Source organism: Mobula hypostoma, chromosome 20, assembly GCF_963921235.1.
Source record: "Mobula hypostoma chromosome 20, sMobHyp1.1, whole genome shotgun sequence".
Lineage (NCBI taxonomy): Eukaryota > Metazoa > Chordata > Chondrichthyes > Myliobatiformes > Myliobatidae > Mobula > Mobula hypostoma.
In genome coordinates, this window is record NC_086116.1 from 56,660,189 (window position 1) to 56,680,276 (window position 20,088).

General features: G+C 41.2%; 1 protein-coding gene across 1 annotated transcript in view; it reads right to left on the bottom strand.

Moving 5' to 3' along the window:
* snd1 (staphylococcal nuclease and tudor domain containing 1) overlaps positions 1-20,088 on the bottom strand; it is a 952,477-nt gene that overhangs the window by 715,570 nt on the left and 216,819 nt on the right. Inside the window, exon 12 of the mRNA XM_063072967.1 lies at positions 7,399-7,499. Coding sequence (XP_062929037.1) covers positions 7,399-7,499 — 101 coding nt within the window. The remainder of the gene's footprint in view (positions 1-7,398; positions 7,500-20,088) is intronic.

A 20,088-nucleotide genomic window follows, 5' to 3' on the forward strand; every position in this document is an offset into this window, starting at 1 on the left:
GCCACGTGCAGGCAGGTTTAAAAATAGTAAGATAGCGCAGATCAACATGTGGCTGAAGACATGGTGCAGGAGAGAGGGCTTCAGATTTATAGATAATTAGGCAGTTTTCCAGGGAAGGTGGGACCTGTTCCGGAGGGATGGTTTACATCTGAACTGCAGGGGGACAAATATTCTTGCAGGTAGGTTTGCTAGAGAGGCTCCAGTGGATTTAAACTAGATACAAGGGGGAGGGGAACTAGAGTGTAGGAACAGATGTAAGGGAGAAGGAAGAACAAGAAAATAGTGAAGCTGTTTGCACCGTTAGTGATAAACAGAGAGTAAGAGGTGGAAAATTTCTTAAATGCATTTATTTTAATGCTAGGAGCATAAGAAAGGTGGATGAGCTTAAAGCATGGATTGATACCTGGAAGTATGATGTGGTAGCTATTAGTGAAACATGGTTACAGGAGGGGTATGATTGGCAACTAAATATTCCTGGATTTCATTGCTTCAGGTGTGATAGAATCGGAGGGACAAGAGGGGGAGATTTTTGCATTGCTTGTCAGAGAAAATATTACAGTGGTGCTCTGGCAGGATAGATTAGAGGGCTCGCCTCGAGAGGCTATTTGGGTGGAATTGAGGAATGGGAAAGGTGCAGTAACACTTATCGGGGTGTATTACAGACCACCAAATGGGGAGCGAGAATTGGAGGAGCAAATTTGTAAGGAGATAGCAGATATTTGTAGTAAGCACAAGGTTCTGATTGTGGGAGATTTTAATTTTCCACACAAAGACTGGGAAGCCCATACTGTAAAGGGTTGGATGGTTTGGAGTTTGTAAAATGTGTGCACGATAGTTTTTTGCAGCAATACATAGAGGTACCAACTAGAGAAGGGGCAGTGTTGGAACTCCTGTTAGGGAATGAGATAGGTCAGGTGACGGAGGTTTGTATTGGGGAACAGTTCGAGTCCAGTGATCACAATGGCATTAGTTTCAATATAATTATGGAGAAGGATAGGTCTGGACCCAGGGTTGAGATTTTGGATTCGAGAAAGGCTAACTTTGAGGAGATGTGAAAGGATTTAGAAGGAGTGGATTGGGACAATTTGTTTTATGGGAAGAATGTAATACAGAAATGGAGGTCATTTGAAGGTGAAATTTTGAGGATACAGAATCTTTATGTTCCTGTTAGGTTGAAGGGAAAGGTTAAAGGTTTGAGAGAGCCATGGTTTTCAAGGGATATTGGAAACTTGGTTCGGAAAAAGAAAGATAGCTACAATAAATATAGGCAGCATGGAGTAAATGAGGTGCTCGAGGAATATAAATAATGCAAAAAGAATCTTAAGAAAGAAATTAGAAAAGCTAAAAGAAGATAAGAGGTTGCTTTGGCAAGTAAGGTGAAAATAAATCCAAAGGGTTTCTCCAGTTATATTAATAGCAAAAGGATAGTGAGGGATAAAATTGGTCCTTAGAGAATCAGAGTGGACAGCTATGTGTGGAGCCAAAAGAGATGCTGAACAATTTCTTTTCATCGGTATTCACTAAGGAGAATGATATTAAAATGTGTAAGGTAAGGGAAACAAGTAGGGTAGTTATGGAAACTATGATGATTAAAGAAGAGGAAGTACTGGCGCTTTTAAGGAATATGAAAGTGGATAAGTCTCCAGGTCCTGACAGGATATTCCCTAGGACCTTGAGGGAAGTTAGCGTGGAAATAGCAGGGGCTCTGACGGAAATATTTCAAATACGTCATTAGGAATGAGGATGGTGCCTGAGGATTGGCATATTGCTCATGTTGTTCCATTGTTTAAAAAGGGTACTAAGAGTAAACCTAGCAATTATCAGCCTGTGAGTTTGACGTCAGTGGTGGGTAAATTGATGGAAAGTAGTCTTAGAGATGGTATATATAATTACATGGATAGACAGGGTCTGATTAGGAACAGTCAACATGGATTTGTGCGTGGAAGGTCATGTTTATTGAATTTTTTTGAAAAGGTTACTAGGAAAGTTGATGAGGGTAAAGCAGTGGATGTTGTCTACATGGACTTCACTAAGGCCTTTGACAAGGTTCCACACAGAAGGTTAGTTAGGAAGATTCAATCGTTAGGTATTAATATTGAAATAGTAAAGTGGATTCAGCAGTGGCTGGATGGGAGACACCAGAGAGTAGTGGTGGATAACTGTTTGTCAGGTTGGAGGCTGGTGACTAGTGGTGTGCCTCAGGGATCTGTACTGGGTCCAATGTTGTTTGTCATATACATTAATGATCTGGATGATGGGGTGGTAAATTGGATTAGTAAGTATGCAGATGATACTAAGGTAGGTGGAGTTGTGAATAATGAAGTAGATTTTCAAAGCCTGCAGAGAGATTTAGGCCACTTAGAAGAGTGGGCTGAAAAACAGCAGATGGAGTTTAATGCTGATAAATGTGAGGTGCTACATTTTGGTAGGACTAATCAAAATAGGACATACATGGTAAATGGTAGAGCACTGAAGAAGGCAGTAGAACAGAGGGATCTAGGAATAAAAGTACATAGTTCCCTGAAGGTGGAATCTCATGTGGATAGGGCGGTGAAGAAAGCTTTTGGTATGCTGGCCTTTATAAATCAGAGCATTATTGAGTATAGGAGTTGGGACGTAATGTTGAAATTGTACCAGGAATTGGTGAGGCCTAATTTGGAGTATTGTGTACAGTTCTGGCCACCAAATTATAGGAAAGATGTCAACAAAATAGACAAAGTACAGAGAAGATTTACTAGAATGTTACCTGGGTTTCATCACCTAAGTTACAGGGAAAGGTTGAACAAGTTGGGTCTTTATTCTTTGGAGCGTAGAAGGTTGAGGGGGGACTTGATAGAGGTATTTAAAATTATGAGGGGGGTAGATAGAGTTAACGTGGATAGGCTTTTTCCATTGAGAGTGGGGGAGATTCAAACAAGAGGACATAAGTTGAGAGTTAAAGGGCAAAAGTTTTGGGGTAACATGAGGGGGAACTTCTTTACTCAGAGAGTGGTAGCTGCGTGGAACGAGCTTCCAGCAGAAGTGGTTGATGCAGGTTCAATGCTGTCATTTAAAGTTAAATTGGATAGATATATGGACGGAAAAGGAATGGAGGGTTATGGGCTGAGTGCAGGTCGGTGGGACTAGGTGAGAGTAAGAGTTTGGCATGGACTAGAAGGGCCGAGATGGCCTGTTTCCGTGCTGTAATTGTTATATGGTTATATGTATTTGTTGGAAAAAGTATGTGACCCTCTAGGATTATCAGTTCTCTTAAAGGGAAAATTAGTCAGGTGTATCAATCAATGGGATGACAAGCAGGTGTGATTGTGGGAGGCCCTTCTCTATATAAAGAACATAAACCTGGGTCTTCACTATCAAAGTTTGTTCCGCACCACAGGTTTTTGGAAATGTGCTATGCCTCGATCAAAGGAGATTTCTTAGGACCTCAGAAAAAAAGTTGTTGATGCTCACTGGGCTGGAAAAGGATACAAAACCATTTCGAAAGAGTTTGAGCTCCATCAATCCACAGTAAGGCAAATGGAGGAAATTCATTACCATTGTTACTCTCCCCAAGAGAGGTTGAACAATAAAAAACACTCAAGGATCAAGGCATGTAATATTCCAGGGGGTCACAGAGAATAACGGGGTAGCATCTAAGGAGCGACAGGCCTCTCTTGCATTGGCTAATGTCAGTATTCATGAGTCTACCATCATGCACTGAACAACAGTGGTGTGTATCGTAGGATTGCAAGGAGAAAGCCACTACTCTCCAAGAAGAGCATTGCTGCCTGTCTAAAGTTTGCTAAAGACCATGTGGATAAGGCAGAAGGCTATTGGAAGAATGTTCTGTGGACAGATGAGTCCAAAATAGAACTTTTTGGATTAAATGAGAAGTGTTATGTTTGGTGAAAAGCAAACACTGCATTCCAGCATAAGAACCTCATCCCACCTGTGAAACGTGGTGACAGTGTCATAGTTTGGGCCTGCTTTGCTGCCTCAGGACCAGGACAGCTTGCTATTCTGAATTGTACCAGCAACTTCCACAGAAAAATGTCAGGGTATCTGTCCATGAACTGAAGCTCAAGAGAAAGTGGGTCATGCAGCAAGACAACAACCCTAAACACACAAACCAGTCTACCAAGCAGAAGAAATTTCACGTTTTGGAGTGGCTGAGTCAAAGTCCTGACCTTAATCCCATAGAAAGGTTGTGGAAGGACCTGAAGCAAGCAGTTCATGTAAGGAATCCCACCAATATCACAGAAGTGAAGCAGTTCTGTAAGGAGGAATAGCCTAAATTCCTTCAAGTTGATATGCAGGACTGATCACCAGTTACCAGGAGTATTTGGTTGAAGTTATTGTTGTACAAGAGGATCACATAAGTTACTGAAAACAAAGGCCCACATACTTTTTCCAACGAATATATGTAATATCGGATTATTTTTCTCAATAAATGAATGAACAAGTGTGATGTTTTTTGTGTTTTTGGTTTAATTAGTTTCTCTGTATCTAGTTTTAGGACTTTCATGAAGATCTAATCACATTAGGTCGTATTTATGCAGAAAAAGAGAAAATTCTAAAGGGTTCACAAACTTTCTAGCACCACTGTATAATCTGCAGCAAATGACTCACCTCACAATTTCCAAAAACCTTTCCCATCAACTACAAGTCACAAGTGTTCAATAAGAGTATTATCAACTTGTTTAAGCACATCTAGCTCAAACAATATACAGGGGCATACAAAAGTTTCGGATCCCTGGTGAAAATTTCTGTTACTGTGAATAGCTAAGCGAGTAAAAGATGAACTGAATTCCAAAAGGCATAACGTTAAAGATGACACATTTCTTTAATATTTTAAGCAAGAAAACTTCTTTATTTCCATCTTTTACAGTTTCAAAATAACAAAAAAGGAAAAGGGCCCGAAGCAAAAGTTTGGGCACCCTGCATGGCAGTACTTAGTAACACCCCCTTTGGCAAGTATCACTAAATGCTTCTCGTAGCCAGCTAAGAGTCTTTCAATTCTTGTTTGCGGGATTTTCGCCCATTCTTTCTTGCAAAAGGCTTCTAGATCTGTGAGATTCCTGGGCCGTCTTGCATGCACTGTTCTTTTGAGGTCTAGCCACAGATTCTCGATGTTTAGGTCAGGGGACTGTGAGGGCCATGGCAAAACCTTCAGCTTGCACCTCTTCAGGTAGTCCATTGTGGATTTTGAGGTGTGTTTAGGATCATTATCCTTTTGTAGAAGCCATTCTCTTTTCATCTTTGGCTTTTTTTTTAAACAGACAGTATGATGTTTGCTTCCAGAATTTGCTGGTATTTAATTGAATTCATTCTTCCCTCTACCAGTAAAAGTTCCCCGTGCCACTGGCTGCAACACAAGCCCAAAGCATGATCAATCCACCCCCTTGCTTAACAGTTGGAGAGGGGTTCTTTTCATGAAATTCTGCACCCTTTTTTCTCCAAACATACCTTTGCTCATTGTGGCCAAAAAGTTCTATTCAAAAGGTTCAAAGGAACTAGACACTAGAATACTACAGCACAGTACAGGCCCTTCAGCAGTCGATGTTGTGCCGACCCATATATTCCTTTCAAAAAGTACTAAACCCACACTACCTCGTAACCCTCTATTTTTTTTCTTCCATATGCCTGTCCAAGTGGCTCCTAAATTACCCCTAATGTTTTAGCCTCCACCACAATCCCTGGCAAGTCATTCCAGGCACCCACAAATCTCTGTGTAAAAAAATTTACCCTGATGTCTCCCCTAAACTTCCCTCCCTTAACTTTGTACATATGCCCCCTGGTGTTTGCTATTCATGCCCTGGGAAACAGGTACTGGCTATCCACCCTTTCTATGCCTCTCATTATCTTGTAGACCTCTATCAAATCCCCTCTCATCCTTCTACACTCCAAAGAGAAAAGTCCCAGCTCTGCTAACCTTGCCTCATAAGACTTGTTTTCCAATCCAGGCAACATCCTGATAAATCTCCTGCCCAAACTTTTGCATGGCACTGTAAACTAGTAGCTTATATAGCATCACATTTACCACCCTAAAAGTCACTTTCTCACAATCACCACACTGTGGTGCAGTATGTACCATCTTCAGAATCCACTACAACTGCTTGCCACAGCTCTTCCCAACCAGGGTCATCGACTACCAAAAAGAGAAATAGCAAGTACATCTACAATATTTCCTCTTAAATTGCAATCTCCAGTTACTATCACTCCCTGTCCTGTGAGAGGACAGTGATCAGAAGCACCATGGCAATTCAAAAAAAGTCACCTCATCACCACCCTCTGAATAGATCAACATAGCAACACTCACGTGAAATTTTATTTTTTATACATTGGAAACCTGTGTTGCTTTTTCAGTATTTGCATGTGGAATGTAGATACCATTGGCAAAATCTGCTGCTGAAGGGGAGTATACAATCAAAAGCTTGGCATATTGAACTTCCTTAAGTGTTGTAAGATCTCAGACATCCAGTGACAAGCATGCCCAGACTTGTAATTCTTGCTGAAAACAACTGCATTCTAGTCAGGTGGTGAGTTACTCTTCACAGAAAGCCAGCCTTGGTCCTGCTCGAAGGCATGATATTTAAATGGGTGGTCCTGTGATTTCTTTGGACAATGGTAAACCTTCCTGTATGTTGAAAGCAGAGAATCTTGAGATGATAGTAATCTTATTGGGGCTTAAGAAAGTTATTCTGCAGCACCATTCAAGTTTACAAAAAGACTGATTAGACCGCACCGGGGATTGTGCGCATTTTGATCACCACACTATAGAAAAGAAGTGGTTGAGCTGAAGAAAGTGCAGGAGATTCATCAGGATGGTGCCTGATTAGAGAACATTAATTATGGAGAGAGATTAACAGATTGTTCTTGTTTTCGTTAGAATGAAGGAAGCTGAGGGCTTACACTTGCAGAAGGAATCTGGGTCATTAATTCTTCAAGTGGATCAATGGTAACCCCAGCTGAATTGATAAACCGTGACAAATTAATTCAGCACCAATACTTACACAATTACTATCACTGCACATTACTCTTCACAAATGCCAAATAATTTCTTTTGTCCGAAAACAGAATTACTGAAACAAATTTTTCTTAAACAGTCTTCACTGCATATAGGAATACAACAGCTGCAACTATCAATGCCATCATTTTCAAACATTTGTTTCAAGTAGTATAACTTTTAGTTTAACATATTTGAGGCCCAAGATCACCTTTCTGGCAACTATCGAGACAAAATGGAGTTGAAACAAATTGAATAACTCAAAACATTATCCCAGTTAGCCGAAAGCCAGATATGCCAAGTTTACCAGCCTGTTTTCTCCCCACAGCCGTGTCTTATGATTTAATTATTTTCCATTAATAAAAAAACATGAACAGTTTTTTTAAGATCTGCTCAAGCTTTGATCTACTCACATTCCACCAATAGTAACTGTAGAACAAGTGCGTTCAGGGAATGCTGGGGTCACATTCGTGGCCGGGGTGGCTTGCCTGATGTAATCCACTGTTACATTAACCTAATGAACAAGGAAAAAGAACGATTAGTTGCTGGCATATCAAATTGATCTAATTTCTATCTACAAAGGACAAAATTTGCAGATCACAACTGATCAGGTGCTAGAGCAAAAAAAGGAGTTTGAAATTTGTAAATCCATCTAAAGATCCATGGGAAAACTCGCTTTTGCCAGAATAAGTCAAAGATCATGAAAAGATGATAGATATCTAAAACATTATTTCTAAGCATAGCAAGGTAATTAAAGATTTTTATAAGGCAGTGAGCAAGAACACATCAGTTAAGACAACTTTAACTCACACTCAACTAACCATGCATTCATGAAAACACAAAGCTGAATATTCTTGAAAAAGAATAGATATGCCTAATGAAAATTTTATAAGTTGAGATTTTTTTTAATATAATTGAATAAAGTAGAGAAACTAATTTTTTTTAATAAAGGAAAAAGGCAGAATTTAGATAAAAGAAGACACAGCTCAACCAATAAATACTGAATGGTACAATAGGATTGGGAAGCAGAGCCGTCTATTTCTGTTGTTACAGCACTATTTCTTGGTAGAACTTTCTACTCATGAAATCTTTGAAGTTGAGCAGACAAAAATCCAATGAAAACTAAATATCAATTATCTTCTTAGTGACTGTAGAACCATTGGACCAATTCCCCACAAGCAGCACATTTAGAACGAAAATAACTGGGTTAGTTTTGGTAAGTATTTACAAGTGCACTACCATAAATCTCCTTAAACCATTATGCACTCTTCCTCATCTCAATAGCCACCTTCTTTCTATCCAAGTGAAATAATTATAAGTGGAGAGCCTTTCATAAAGAGTCGGGAAATTATTGGGAAAAAAATTCTAAGAGTCAGGGTTTAGGCTCATCAAGAAAGGCTGGGGGTGATTTTCGGGAAATGGTAGAATCCTTAATGAAATTGTCGTATCAATATACTTAGAAATTAATAGAACTGAGTAGCTTTAATGTGGATTTATGAAAGGGAAATAATGTTTGACTAATATATTGCAGGTGTTTTTGAGGATTTCTTATAGAACATGAAGGGTAACAAGTGGATATGCAGAATATGGATTTTCTAAATATTTTCAGTAAGGTCCCACCAAAGTAAGTCAGTGAACAAAGTTAGACTACATAGAATTGGGATCAATTTTGAGTGTGAATTTAGAATTGATTAACAAATTGAAAAGCAATAAGAATAAACAAGCCTTTACTATTGGCAGATGATGACTAGTGGGCACCAACTACTCACCACAATGTGACTGAGCGGCTAAAATACAACATTTGGAAATTTGTTTATGGTACAAGATTAAATGGGAATTACATCTGAAAATACAGAAGGGCAACAACAGTTCCGCATTTCATTTAAATGCAACAACTACATGAAATAGCATTCAAAACACATCAAAGTTGCTTGTGAACGCAGCAGGCCAGGCAGCATCTCCAGGAAGAGGTACAGTCGACGTTTCAGGCTGAGACCCTTCATCAGGATGAACTGAAAGAAGAGCTGGTAAGAGATTTGAAAGCAGCTTTTCTAGCTCTTTTACTAGCTCTTCTTTCAGTTAGTCCTGACGAAGGGTCTCGGCCCGAAACGTCGACTGTACCTCTTCCTAGAGATGCTGCCTGGCCTGCTGCGTTCACCAGCAACTTTTGTGTGTGTTGCTTGAAATTCCAGCATCTGCAGATTTCCTTGTGTTTGCGTTCTGAAATAGCATTCCTGTGTGACAACGAAGCAATACATTAATTCATGATCAAACCAGAATTATTGGTTGTACCGATTTCATTAGATATCCATTTCAAAATCATTCATTGAAATTTATAATTACTAATGCTCTTTTATAAGGTTGTGGAACGTGCCTGGATTAGACTAACAGCCCAGGCATTAAGTATTTGAGTTGGGGTATCATGTTGCAGCTGAACAAGATGTCAGTGAGGCTGCATTGGAACATAGTTTGCAGTTTGGATCACCACACTACAGAAAGGATGTGCTTCAGTTAAGGAGGTAGGAGAAAAGATTCACAAGGATGTTGCTGGGACTAGAGGGGTGAGTTACGAGCAGAGAGAGACTAGATTCAGATTTTCCCTGGAGTGAAAGAGGCTGAGGGACTGGACTTACAAATTGAGGGGCGTAATTAGCCATAATTATTTCCCCCTGAATGGGAAAGTCTAAACTGGAGGGCATAGATTTAAGTTGAGAGGGAAGAAGTTCAAAGGTGGTCTGAGGAGCAAAGCACAGAGGGTAGTAATTATATAGAACAAGCTGCCAGAAGAGGAGCTAGAGGTAGATACAATTATAGCATTTAAAAAGCATTCAGACAGATAAGTAGATAGGAAGGATGGGTTTAGAAGGATATGGACAAACACAGGCAAATGGGACTTGCTCTAACAGGCACCTTGATCAGTACAGACAAGTTGGGGTAAAGGGCCTGTTTACATACTCTGTAACACAATGACTCAATTTCTATCAGATAATGTATAATCTGATCACTGTTCTTTTACTAAGTATGAGAAAATTAATATTTGGACATAGCTGCAGCATCTCTATTCAATGGACATTTAGATCAATAACTGATTGATGGCAAACTGAATCGTACCCTATAAATTACCATCTTCAAGCTATATCAGTTTATTAATTGCAGCTTCTGGCACTTCACAAAACTTAAAAATAGTACAATTTTATGATCAATGGTAATTTTTAAAATAATGAAAAGCAATTCTAATGATGTAAATTCCAGACTGCTGAATTGCTAATAATATGTTACAGCTAAATCGGCTCCGCACCTTACCTTCAGCAACATAATCAAGATTGCCAGCCTATTGAAGATTACTAACAAGAATGATCGTAGCTGTTAATTCAGCAGAACTGAACTTGCATGCTGTGGTATACTGGGAACTGAATATACCGATCCCAGTAATAGATTACCAAACTCCAGTATGTCATTCTCCAGCATTTTGGTTGCATGGTCCTGAGGGGAACTCAAGTCAAGTAGGTTCCCAAAATCAATAAATCACATCTGGTTTAGGGGAATTCAAAGGCTTTGAAATGCATTGCAGCGAGCACAATTACCAACTGAACAAATTAAGATAACACTTTAAAATAACCAAATGAAGCCAATTAGATTCAATAATACTCATATGCATAACCCAATTAATTATGTTTCGTAACCAGCAACAATGAATATCAAATGAGACAGGCTTTATAAAAACAACCAAACATTTATTAAACACGGATAAACGATAAAAAAAACAAACAAAAACTTTAACCGGAAGTTAACCATTATGCAGCCGTTCAACAAATCGTCACTCGGCACTGGTTCTTAAAGCGTTAAATGCGAAAAAAATTCTTAAAGTGAGAAAGTCAGATATAGTTCTTAAAATGGTAAATTCGAAAGTCCAACAGATTTATATGTTCAGTTGGGAGAGACTTCTCTGGAGAAGGATTTCTTCATAGACGCGACTGGTTCTGTCCACAGGATTTACGATGCAGTAAATAAACAGTTTAAAACAACTGACCTTAAATTCTTTTAGAGAGAGCAAACCTTTGCATAAACTCTCTCTCTTTCGGCAAGAGTTATCTATGATGCAGGTCGCTACTCCTTCAACAAAGACTCAATAAGGTTGATCCTTTGTTAAACTGCCAAATGATGCCGGCTCCTCTCAATCCTTCGATCCTGTACTTCGATAAAGTCTTCACTCTCCCTTCTACTGCTGGAATAGGATAAATCAGAGCATCTAGCCAAAAATTTCCAGTCCAATAATACTGTATCTTACAACAGAAACGGAGACACAACACGTTCTACCTGGAAAACTAAAAACTAAAAGCGACATCTGGGATCTTCCCTTATATACCCATGGTGCACATGTCATCACATGACCTCACATTGGCGGGAAAGTCAAATCAGGTGACCTCCAAAAGGCCATTACATCATTCTCACAAAAACACAGATCTCCTTGAGGCATGTAACAATTACTACACTAACTTTCCTTGGGTGCAATATACACATTACCTTATCAACTCACACATTTTGTTGATGTGGTATATTACAGGATCACCTGATTTCAATGGATTCATAAGAATAAACACCCCTTCTCTCTAGGGTACAACACTATGGTAGATTTTCAATGGAACAAACCAAAATTAATACAAAAGAACATTCAAGAAGTCAGGTAAATGATAATAGAGAAGCATAAATCTGAGGAAGAGTACAAGACCATCTTAAAAGCACTGACATCCCTCAGAGCTCAGTGCAGTCCATCGTGAAAAAGTGGAAAACATTTGAAACCACAGCCACACTGCCTTGGTCAGATCGCTCCTCTAAACTTAGTTGGCGGAGAAGAATGGTACTTTTAAGAGAGGCGACTGTGACACCAACAGACACTCTGAGTGAGCTGCGGAAATCAGTGGCTGCAACTGGTTCCACAATCTCTAACACCTTACACACAAGGGTGTACGTGGAAGAAGCCCCGACCAAAACAAAAGCGCATCTGTGTGCATAAAGATATTGTAAAGATGTAGTCTTGTGGTCAGATGAGACGAAAGAACTTTTTGGCCTGAACACTAAGCGGTGTGTGTGGCGTAAATCTAATACTGTGCATAAGTCAGGTAACACCACCCTTCCTGTAAAGTATGTTGGATGTCAGTCCAGGGGCCTTCAACATCTTCTTTCTGGAAAGAATCACAATCTGCTATGAAGTTTCTCAGTCATCCAGGTCACCATAAAACAGCAGAAGTAAATTAAGGTAAATGGACTTCTTGCGTTGTCTAGAAAACTTTTCGCCACTCATCTAAGAGTTCTAAACAACACAACAAGTCCAGTTGCCTTGATTTACTGCTGCCATTTTACAGAGAAACACAAAACTCAATTTAAGTGCGCACGCGCCGGTCGTGCATGCAGCCTGTTACAGCTGTTCCGACTAGTTTTCTTACTTTTTTAACTTACGTTATTTGTTGTATTTTTTTTCACGGTAACACGTTGAAGCTGCACACTCTCTAACATGCTCGTGGAGAGAGTTTTATTTGGGATTTTAGCGCTGGAAATAGTTACATTCGGACACGTCTCAGCGGGGCAGCAGTATGGTCGCATTGTTTATTCCAGGGACCAACTGATTGCACATATACCGGCCGGTTTAACGAACAGAGCGGCGGGCACCCCTGCTGAAATCTGGAGGAAGACACACAGAGGATGCAGAGGGGATCAAAAAGGCGAGGAAAGAGGACCGGGTCGAGACAACAGAGACTTATGGAGAAGAGGAGTTCTCCACTTGGACTGCACATGGACATACCCGACCAAAACTTTTCCATGGAGGGCTTCCAGACCGTTCGGGCTGACCAGAAGTGCACTGAGAGCGGTAAGCGTAAAGGAGTTGGGGGCTTGCTGTTCTGGTTAATAATGGATGGTGCGACCCTGCTCATATACAATCGAGGAACGTGTTTGTAGCCCGGATATTGAACTTTTTGCTGTTGGATTCCGGCCATATTCCACCAAGATACAACACTGGGCGTCATCGGACGTTGTTCCTGCCTGTGGCCATCAAACTTTGCAGCTCCTCCCATGAAGGGTCAGACACCCTGAGCCACTAGGCTGGTCCTGGACTTACTTCCATCTAGCATAGTTTGCATATTGTTGTTTGATTGTTTGTGGTTTTTGTATTTCTATATTTATGCTCTATTCTTGGTTGGTGCAGCTGTAACAAAACTCAATTTTCCTCGGGATCAATAAAGTATGTCTATGTCTAAGTCTAATCCTCAAATCCTATCCCTTTCCCTGGTATCATCACTTCCTAAACCTTTTCCTAATCCACATTTTGCATGTCATAGAAAATATTCACGTGTCTGTCATCAGACTGAAGAGGAAGTGGCAGTCGGGACTCAGCTGTGACCACCAACCCAACAAACATGAGGTGACAGCGTATCCAAATTTTATTGCCCCAAATCCAAATCATATTATGTCACAAAAATATAAAAACATTATTTTTTGTTTCTTTCAGAACCCTGTCCATCCTGCAAACTAAACTCCACTACACCCTACCTTCCCCCTTCCGCAAATCAAATGTTAGTCTCTTCCGTTAAATAACAGCATAGCATCACTTTATCATAAATTGGCTTAATATGCAAGCGAAACATCTGGGAGAAACACATCTCTATTTATAATATGAGATTGAAGGAAAGAAGAGGTTCACTTCACAGAAAGTCACAATACATATGGTTTTCTAGGATTTTTTTTCATGAGATAAACAACAAAAGCCAGTGAAGGGAATGCAAACAATACCATGAAAGCAGATTTTCAAAATGACATTTTAGAAAAACTGTAACCCAAACAACAATAGGTTGAAAAAAAAACTGACTCAAGGGCAAAAACAGAGTTCTGATAAATGAAGACAGGAGGGGGAGGGATAGAGCCGAGAGCTGGACAGGTGATAGGCAAAAGGGGATACGAGAGGATCATGGGACAGGAGGTCCGGGAAGAAAGACGGGGGGGGGGGGTGACCCAGAGGATGGGCAAGAAGTATATTCAGAGGGACAAAGGGAGAAAAAGGAGAGTGAGAGAAAGAATGTGTGCATAAAAATGAGTAACAGATGGGGTACGAGGGGGAGGTGGGGCCTTAGCGGAAGTTAGAGAAGTCGATGTTCATGCCATCAGGTTGGAGGCTACCCAGACGGAATACAAGGTGTTGTTCCTCCAACCTGAGTGTGGCTTCATCTTTACAGTAGAGGAGGCCGTGGATAGACATGTCAGAATGGGAATGGGATGTGGAATTAAAATGTGTGGCCACTGGGAGATCCTGCTTTCTCTGGCGGACAGAGCGTAGATGTTCAGCAAAGTGGTCTGTCTGCCAGAGAAAGCATGATCTCCCAGTGGCCACACAATTTAATTCCACATCCCATTCCCATTCTGACATGTCTATCCACGGCCTCCTCTACTGTAAAGATGAAGCCACACTCAGGTTGGAGGAACAACACCTTATATTCCGTCTGGGTAGCCTCCAACCTGATGGCATGAACATCGACTTCTCTAACTTCCGCTAAGGCCCCACCTCCCCCTCGTACCCCATCTGTTACTCATTTTTATGCACACATTCTTTCTCTTACTCTCCTTTTTCTCCCTCTGTCCCTCTGAATATACCTCTTGCCCATCCTCTGGGTCACCCCCTCCCCTTGTCTTTCTTCCCGGACCTCCTGTCCCATGATCCTCTCGTATCCCCTTTTGCCTATCACCTGTCCAGCTCTCGGCTCTATCCCTCCCCCTCCAGTCTTCTCCTATCATTTTGCATCTCCCCCTCCTCCTCCAGCTTTCAAATCCCTTACTCACTCTTCCTTCAGTTAGTCCTGACGAAGGGTCTCGGCCTGAAACGTCGACTGTACCTCTTCCTACAGATGCTGCCTGGCCTGCTGCGTTCACCAGCAACTTTGATGTATGTTGCTTGAATTTCCAGCATCTGCAGAATTCCTGTTGTTTGTGCTCTGATAAATGGTCATTTTTCAGACTGGAGGACAGTAGACGGTGATGCACCCTGGCTGCCAATGTCAAGTCAAATACTTTTTTTTTGGAATATATATTCTCAGCATTTGCAGAAGCAAAATTTCAATTCGCAGGCAACACTAAATTTGCAGAGGTGTGGTACACAATGAGAAGATAACAAGAGAACCTAGAGAGGCTACCAGAATGGACAGACAAGTCACAGGTAAGCTGAAGAAACGCATTTCCGCACAAAGATGGAAGGGAGACAATAATACATATTCTAAGGAATAAGTACATGTAGAAAGATGGACAACTTAAGCATATGGGTTCCTGGACCATATAGTGGCATGAAAAAGCTTGGGCACCCCGGTGAAAATTTCTGTTACTGTGAATAGCTAAGCCAGTAAAAGATGAACTGATCTCCAAAAGGCATAAAGTTAAAGATGACACATTTCTTTAATATTTTAAGCAAGAAAACTTCTTTATTTCCATCTTTTACAGTTTCAAAATAACAAAAAAGGAAAAGGGCCCGAAGCAAAGGTTTGGGCACCCTGCATGGCAGTACTTAGTAACACCCCCTTTGGCAAGTATCACAGCTTGTAAATGCTTCTGGTAGCCAGCTAAGAGTCTTTCAATTCTTGTTTGGGGGATTTTCGCCCATTCTTCCTTGCAAAAGGCTTCTAGTTCTGTAAGATTCCTGGGCCGTCTCGCACGCACTGCTCTTTCGAGGTCTAGCCACAGATTCTCGATGTTTAGATCAGGGGACTGTGAGGGCCATGGCAAAACCTTCAGCTTGCACCTCTTGAGGTAGTCCATTGTGGATTTTGAGGTGTGTTTAGGTTCATTATCCTGTTGTAGAAGCCATCCTCTTTTCATCTTCGGCTTTTTTTTTACAGACGGTGTGATGTTTGCTTCCAGAATTTGCAGGTATTTAATTGAATTCATTCTTCCCTCTACCAGTAAATGTTCTCCATGCCACTGGCTACAACACAAGCCCAAAGCATGATCGATCCACCCCCGTGCTTAGCAGCTGGAGAAAGGATCTTTTCATGAAATTCTGCACCCTTTTTTCTCCAAACATACCTTTGCTCATTGCAGCCAAAAAGTTCTATTCAGAAGCTTCAAAGGAACATCTAAACAAGCCTGATGCATTTTGGAAACAAGTTCTGTGGACTGATGAAGTTAAAATAGAACTTTTTGGCCGCAAATTTAACGTTATGCCTTTTGGAAATTAGTTCATCTTTTACTCGCTTAGCTATTCACAGTAACAGAAATTTTCACCAGGGGTGCCCAAACTTTTGCATGCCACTGTATATAGAGGCTGAATTCAAAAGCAGGGAGATTATTCAAACCTTTAGAAAAGCCTAAATACGCCAAACTGGTTATCTGCACCCATTTCTAATCACATTTTACAGAGAATGTAGAAATCTACTGCACATTACAGGCCCTTCAGTCCACAATGCTATGCCGACCATGTAACCTACTCTAGAAACTAAAGCTCCATGCACCTATCTAAGAGTCTCTTCAAAGACCCTATTGTATCTGCCTCTACCACCAACGCTGGCAGGGCATTCCATGCACCCACCACTCACTGTGTGAAACATATACCCTGTACCTACTTCCAAGCACCTTAAAACTGTGCCCCCTTGTGTTAGCCATTTTAGCCTCTCATCACCTTATACATCTCCATCAGGTCACCTATCACCCTCCGTCGCTCCAAGGAGAAAAGGCCTAGCTCACTCAACCTATTCTCATAAGGCACATTCTCCAATCCAGGCAACATCATTGTAAATCTCCTCTGCACTCTCTCTATAGTATCCACATCCTTCCTATAATGAGGTGACCAGAACAGAACACAGTACTCCAGCAGGGGTCTAACTGAGGTCTTCTATAGCCATAACATTACCTCATGGCTCTTGAACTCAATCCCACAGTTGATGAAGACCAACACACCATATGCCTTCTTGACTACAGTGTTAAACTGCGCTTTGAGTGTCCTATGGACCCACGATCTCTCTGATCCTCCATAACTCCTTACCGCTGTAACGTTTGACAACCCTCCGGACTATCCACAACACCTCCAACTTTTGTGTCATCAGTAAACTTACTAAATCACCCTTCTATTTCCTCATCCAGGTCTTTCATATTAAAAAAAAAATCACAAAGAGGAAGTGTCCCGGGACAGATCCCCGCAGAACACTACTGGTCGCCAACCACCATGCAGAATAGGAACTGCTTACAACCACCCTTGCCTTCTGTGGGCAAGCCAATTCTGGACCCAAAAAGCAAGGTCTCCTTGAATCCCATGTCTCATTACTTTCTGAATGAGCCTTGCATGGGGAACCTTATCAAATGCCTTACTGAAATCCATACACACTACACTACATCATTGATGCTCTACATCCAATGTGTTTTGTTACATCCTCAAAGAATTCAATCAGACTTGTAAGTCACCACCTACCCTTGACAAAGCCATGCTGACTATCCCAAGTTGGGGTGCATAGGTGTTACTCTGGTTAACAATCAGCGGTGAGCGGTGGGCCACAGGGGTCGGTGCTGTTCACGATATACATTAATGATCTGGAAGAGGGGGTCAACTGTCGTGTATCCAAGTTTGCTGATGATAATAAACTGAGTAGAAAAGCAAATTTTGCAGAAGATACGGACAGTCTGCAGAGAGATATAGATAGGTTAAGTGAGCAGGCAAGGGTCTAGCAGATGGAATACAATGTTGGTAAATCCGAGGTCATCCACCTTGGAAGGAAAAGTCAAAGAGCAGATTATAATTTAAATGGTAAAAAATATTACTGGTGAGGCCGCACCTGGAGTACTGCATGCGGTTCTGGTCTCCTTACTTGAGGAGGGATATACTGACTTTGGAAGTAGTGCAGAGGAGGTTGATTCCAGAGATGAGGGGGTTAGACTATGAGGAGAGATTGAGTCGCATGGGACAGTACTCGCTGGAGTTCAGAAGAGTGAGAGGAGATCTTATAGAAACATAAAATTACGAAAGGGATAGATAAGATAGAGGCAGGAAAGTTGCTTCCACTGGTAGGTGAGACAAGAACTAGGGGACAAAGCCTCACGATTCAAGGGAATAGATTTAGGATGAAGATGAGGAACAGCTTTTCCCAGAGAGTGGTGAATCTGTGGAATTCTCTGCCCAATGAAGACACCTCAGTAAATATATTTAAGACAAGGGTGGATAGATTTTGCATATTAGGGGAATGAAGGTCTACAGGGAAAAGCCAAGTAGGCGGATGCTAGATCAACCCAGATCTTATTGAATGGCGCAGCAGGCTCGATGGGCCAGATGGCCTACTCCTGCTCTTATTTCTCATGTTCCAAGTTAAAATCACCCATCATAACAAGCCTATTGCTATTGCACCATTCCAGAATCTGCCTCCCCATCTGCACTATTACTACTGGGGGAAGGGGGTCCAATAAAAAAAACAGAATATTCCTCCTTTCCTGTTTTTAACTTCCACCCATACTGACTCAGTAGACAATCCCTCCATGACTTCCTCCTTTACTGCAGCCGTGATACGATCCCTGATTAACAATACATGCCCCACTTCTTATCTCCCTCCATGCTTTTTTGAAACATCTACAGCCCAGCACACTCAGCAGCCATTTCTGCCCCTTGAGACATCCCAGTGTCTGTAATGGCCGCAACATATTGATCCAAGCTCTAAGTTTATCCGCCTTGTTTATGACACTAGTTGCATTTAAATTGACACATCTCAAACCATCTGGCTCAGTGCATCTTTACTCTATCATCTCTACTTGTGCACCAACTACCCCATCCTCTGCCTCTTCACTTTAGTTCCCACCCCTTTGCAAATCTAATTTAAACTTTCCTCACTCGCATGACCAAACGTTTCTCCCCAGATATTGGTTCCCCTCCAGCTCAGGTGCAACCACTGCCACTTGTACAGGTCAACCCTTCCCTAGATAAGGTTCCAATGACGCAAGAACCTAGTTAAAGTTAAAGGTTTATAATTAAATTACAGTACAACAAAGGTAAATCCATTGCCTACGGTATATCGCAGCATGCGATGACATCACCTCCGGTTTCACCATGTCTTGGTTCGGGAAGGTGTAAAGGCAGGTGCCATGCGTGCAGCATGATCGTGAAGAGCTCCGTTTCTACCCACAAAGAAACATTATAGAAGCAATGCTGTAAGTTCATAAGAATGTATTTGAAGTAAAAATATTAATGCGGTTTCTGTTAAGGAAGCGGCAGTTGCGGCGGCGCGCATGCCGGCTTTTTAATTTCAAACGCGGGGTCGCTCGAGCCCGATGGCGGTTGACGGGACCCGCTCGCTCCCTACTCAGGGCGGCTGGAGACACTCGCTAAAAGGAGAGAGCGCACCTGGTCTCCAGAATGAAACAGACATTGTATATGTTGGTTTTTTTTATCAACAGTTTTCACCATATGACGTTAATGTGGAAGAGTGAACAGTAAATGGTTAACTTTACTACGACTCTGTCTTCATTGGCTCCGGTTTAACTTGGTGTTTAGTCAGAGTTTCAACACACAGCACAAGAACACTACAGGCCTAATTTTTCTCCTATGTCTTTTTATCCAATACGTTTGACAGATACACAATTCTTGAGCATCATCTTCCAAGTCAGTCCATAAATACCAGAAAAGTAGACCGCTCTTGTAACACAGTCAGAGTCTATCACTGAATTGGCTGCTTTCAGTTGAAAACAAAACAAATTGTATCAATATAATAACTATATCAAGTTCTGACACTTTATACATGCCTAGTCATGTCACACCAGGCAGTATATCTAGTGGAAATACCATTCACTAGACTCATCAGAAATATCCGAAGTATTTCCTCCCTTCAAACTTGGTAGCAAATGTAAAGCTGCTGAAATAAATGGGGGGAAAATCCACTGAAATCTGTGTTCTCATACCTTTGCAGCCAAGAATTGCACTGCCACTACTTTAATGGTAGCTGTGCAGTCATGGAAAGCTGAAAAGGACATTTCTTTCACAATAAATATAAACCAAGAAAGCTGCAATAATGCAGACAAACATGAACATTTTCTTAAACCATCATACTCACTGCACATAAAAGCCAACTTGTGACATGTAATTGCTTTAATCCCTA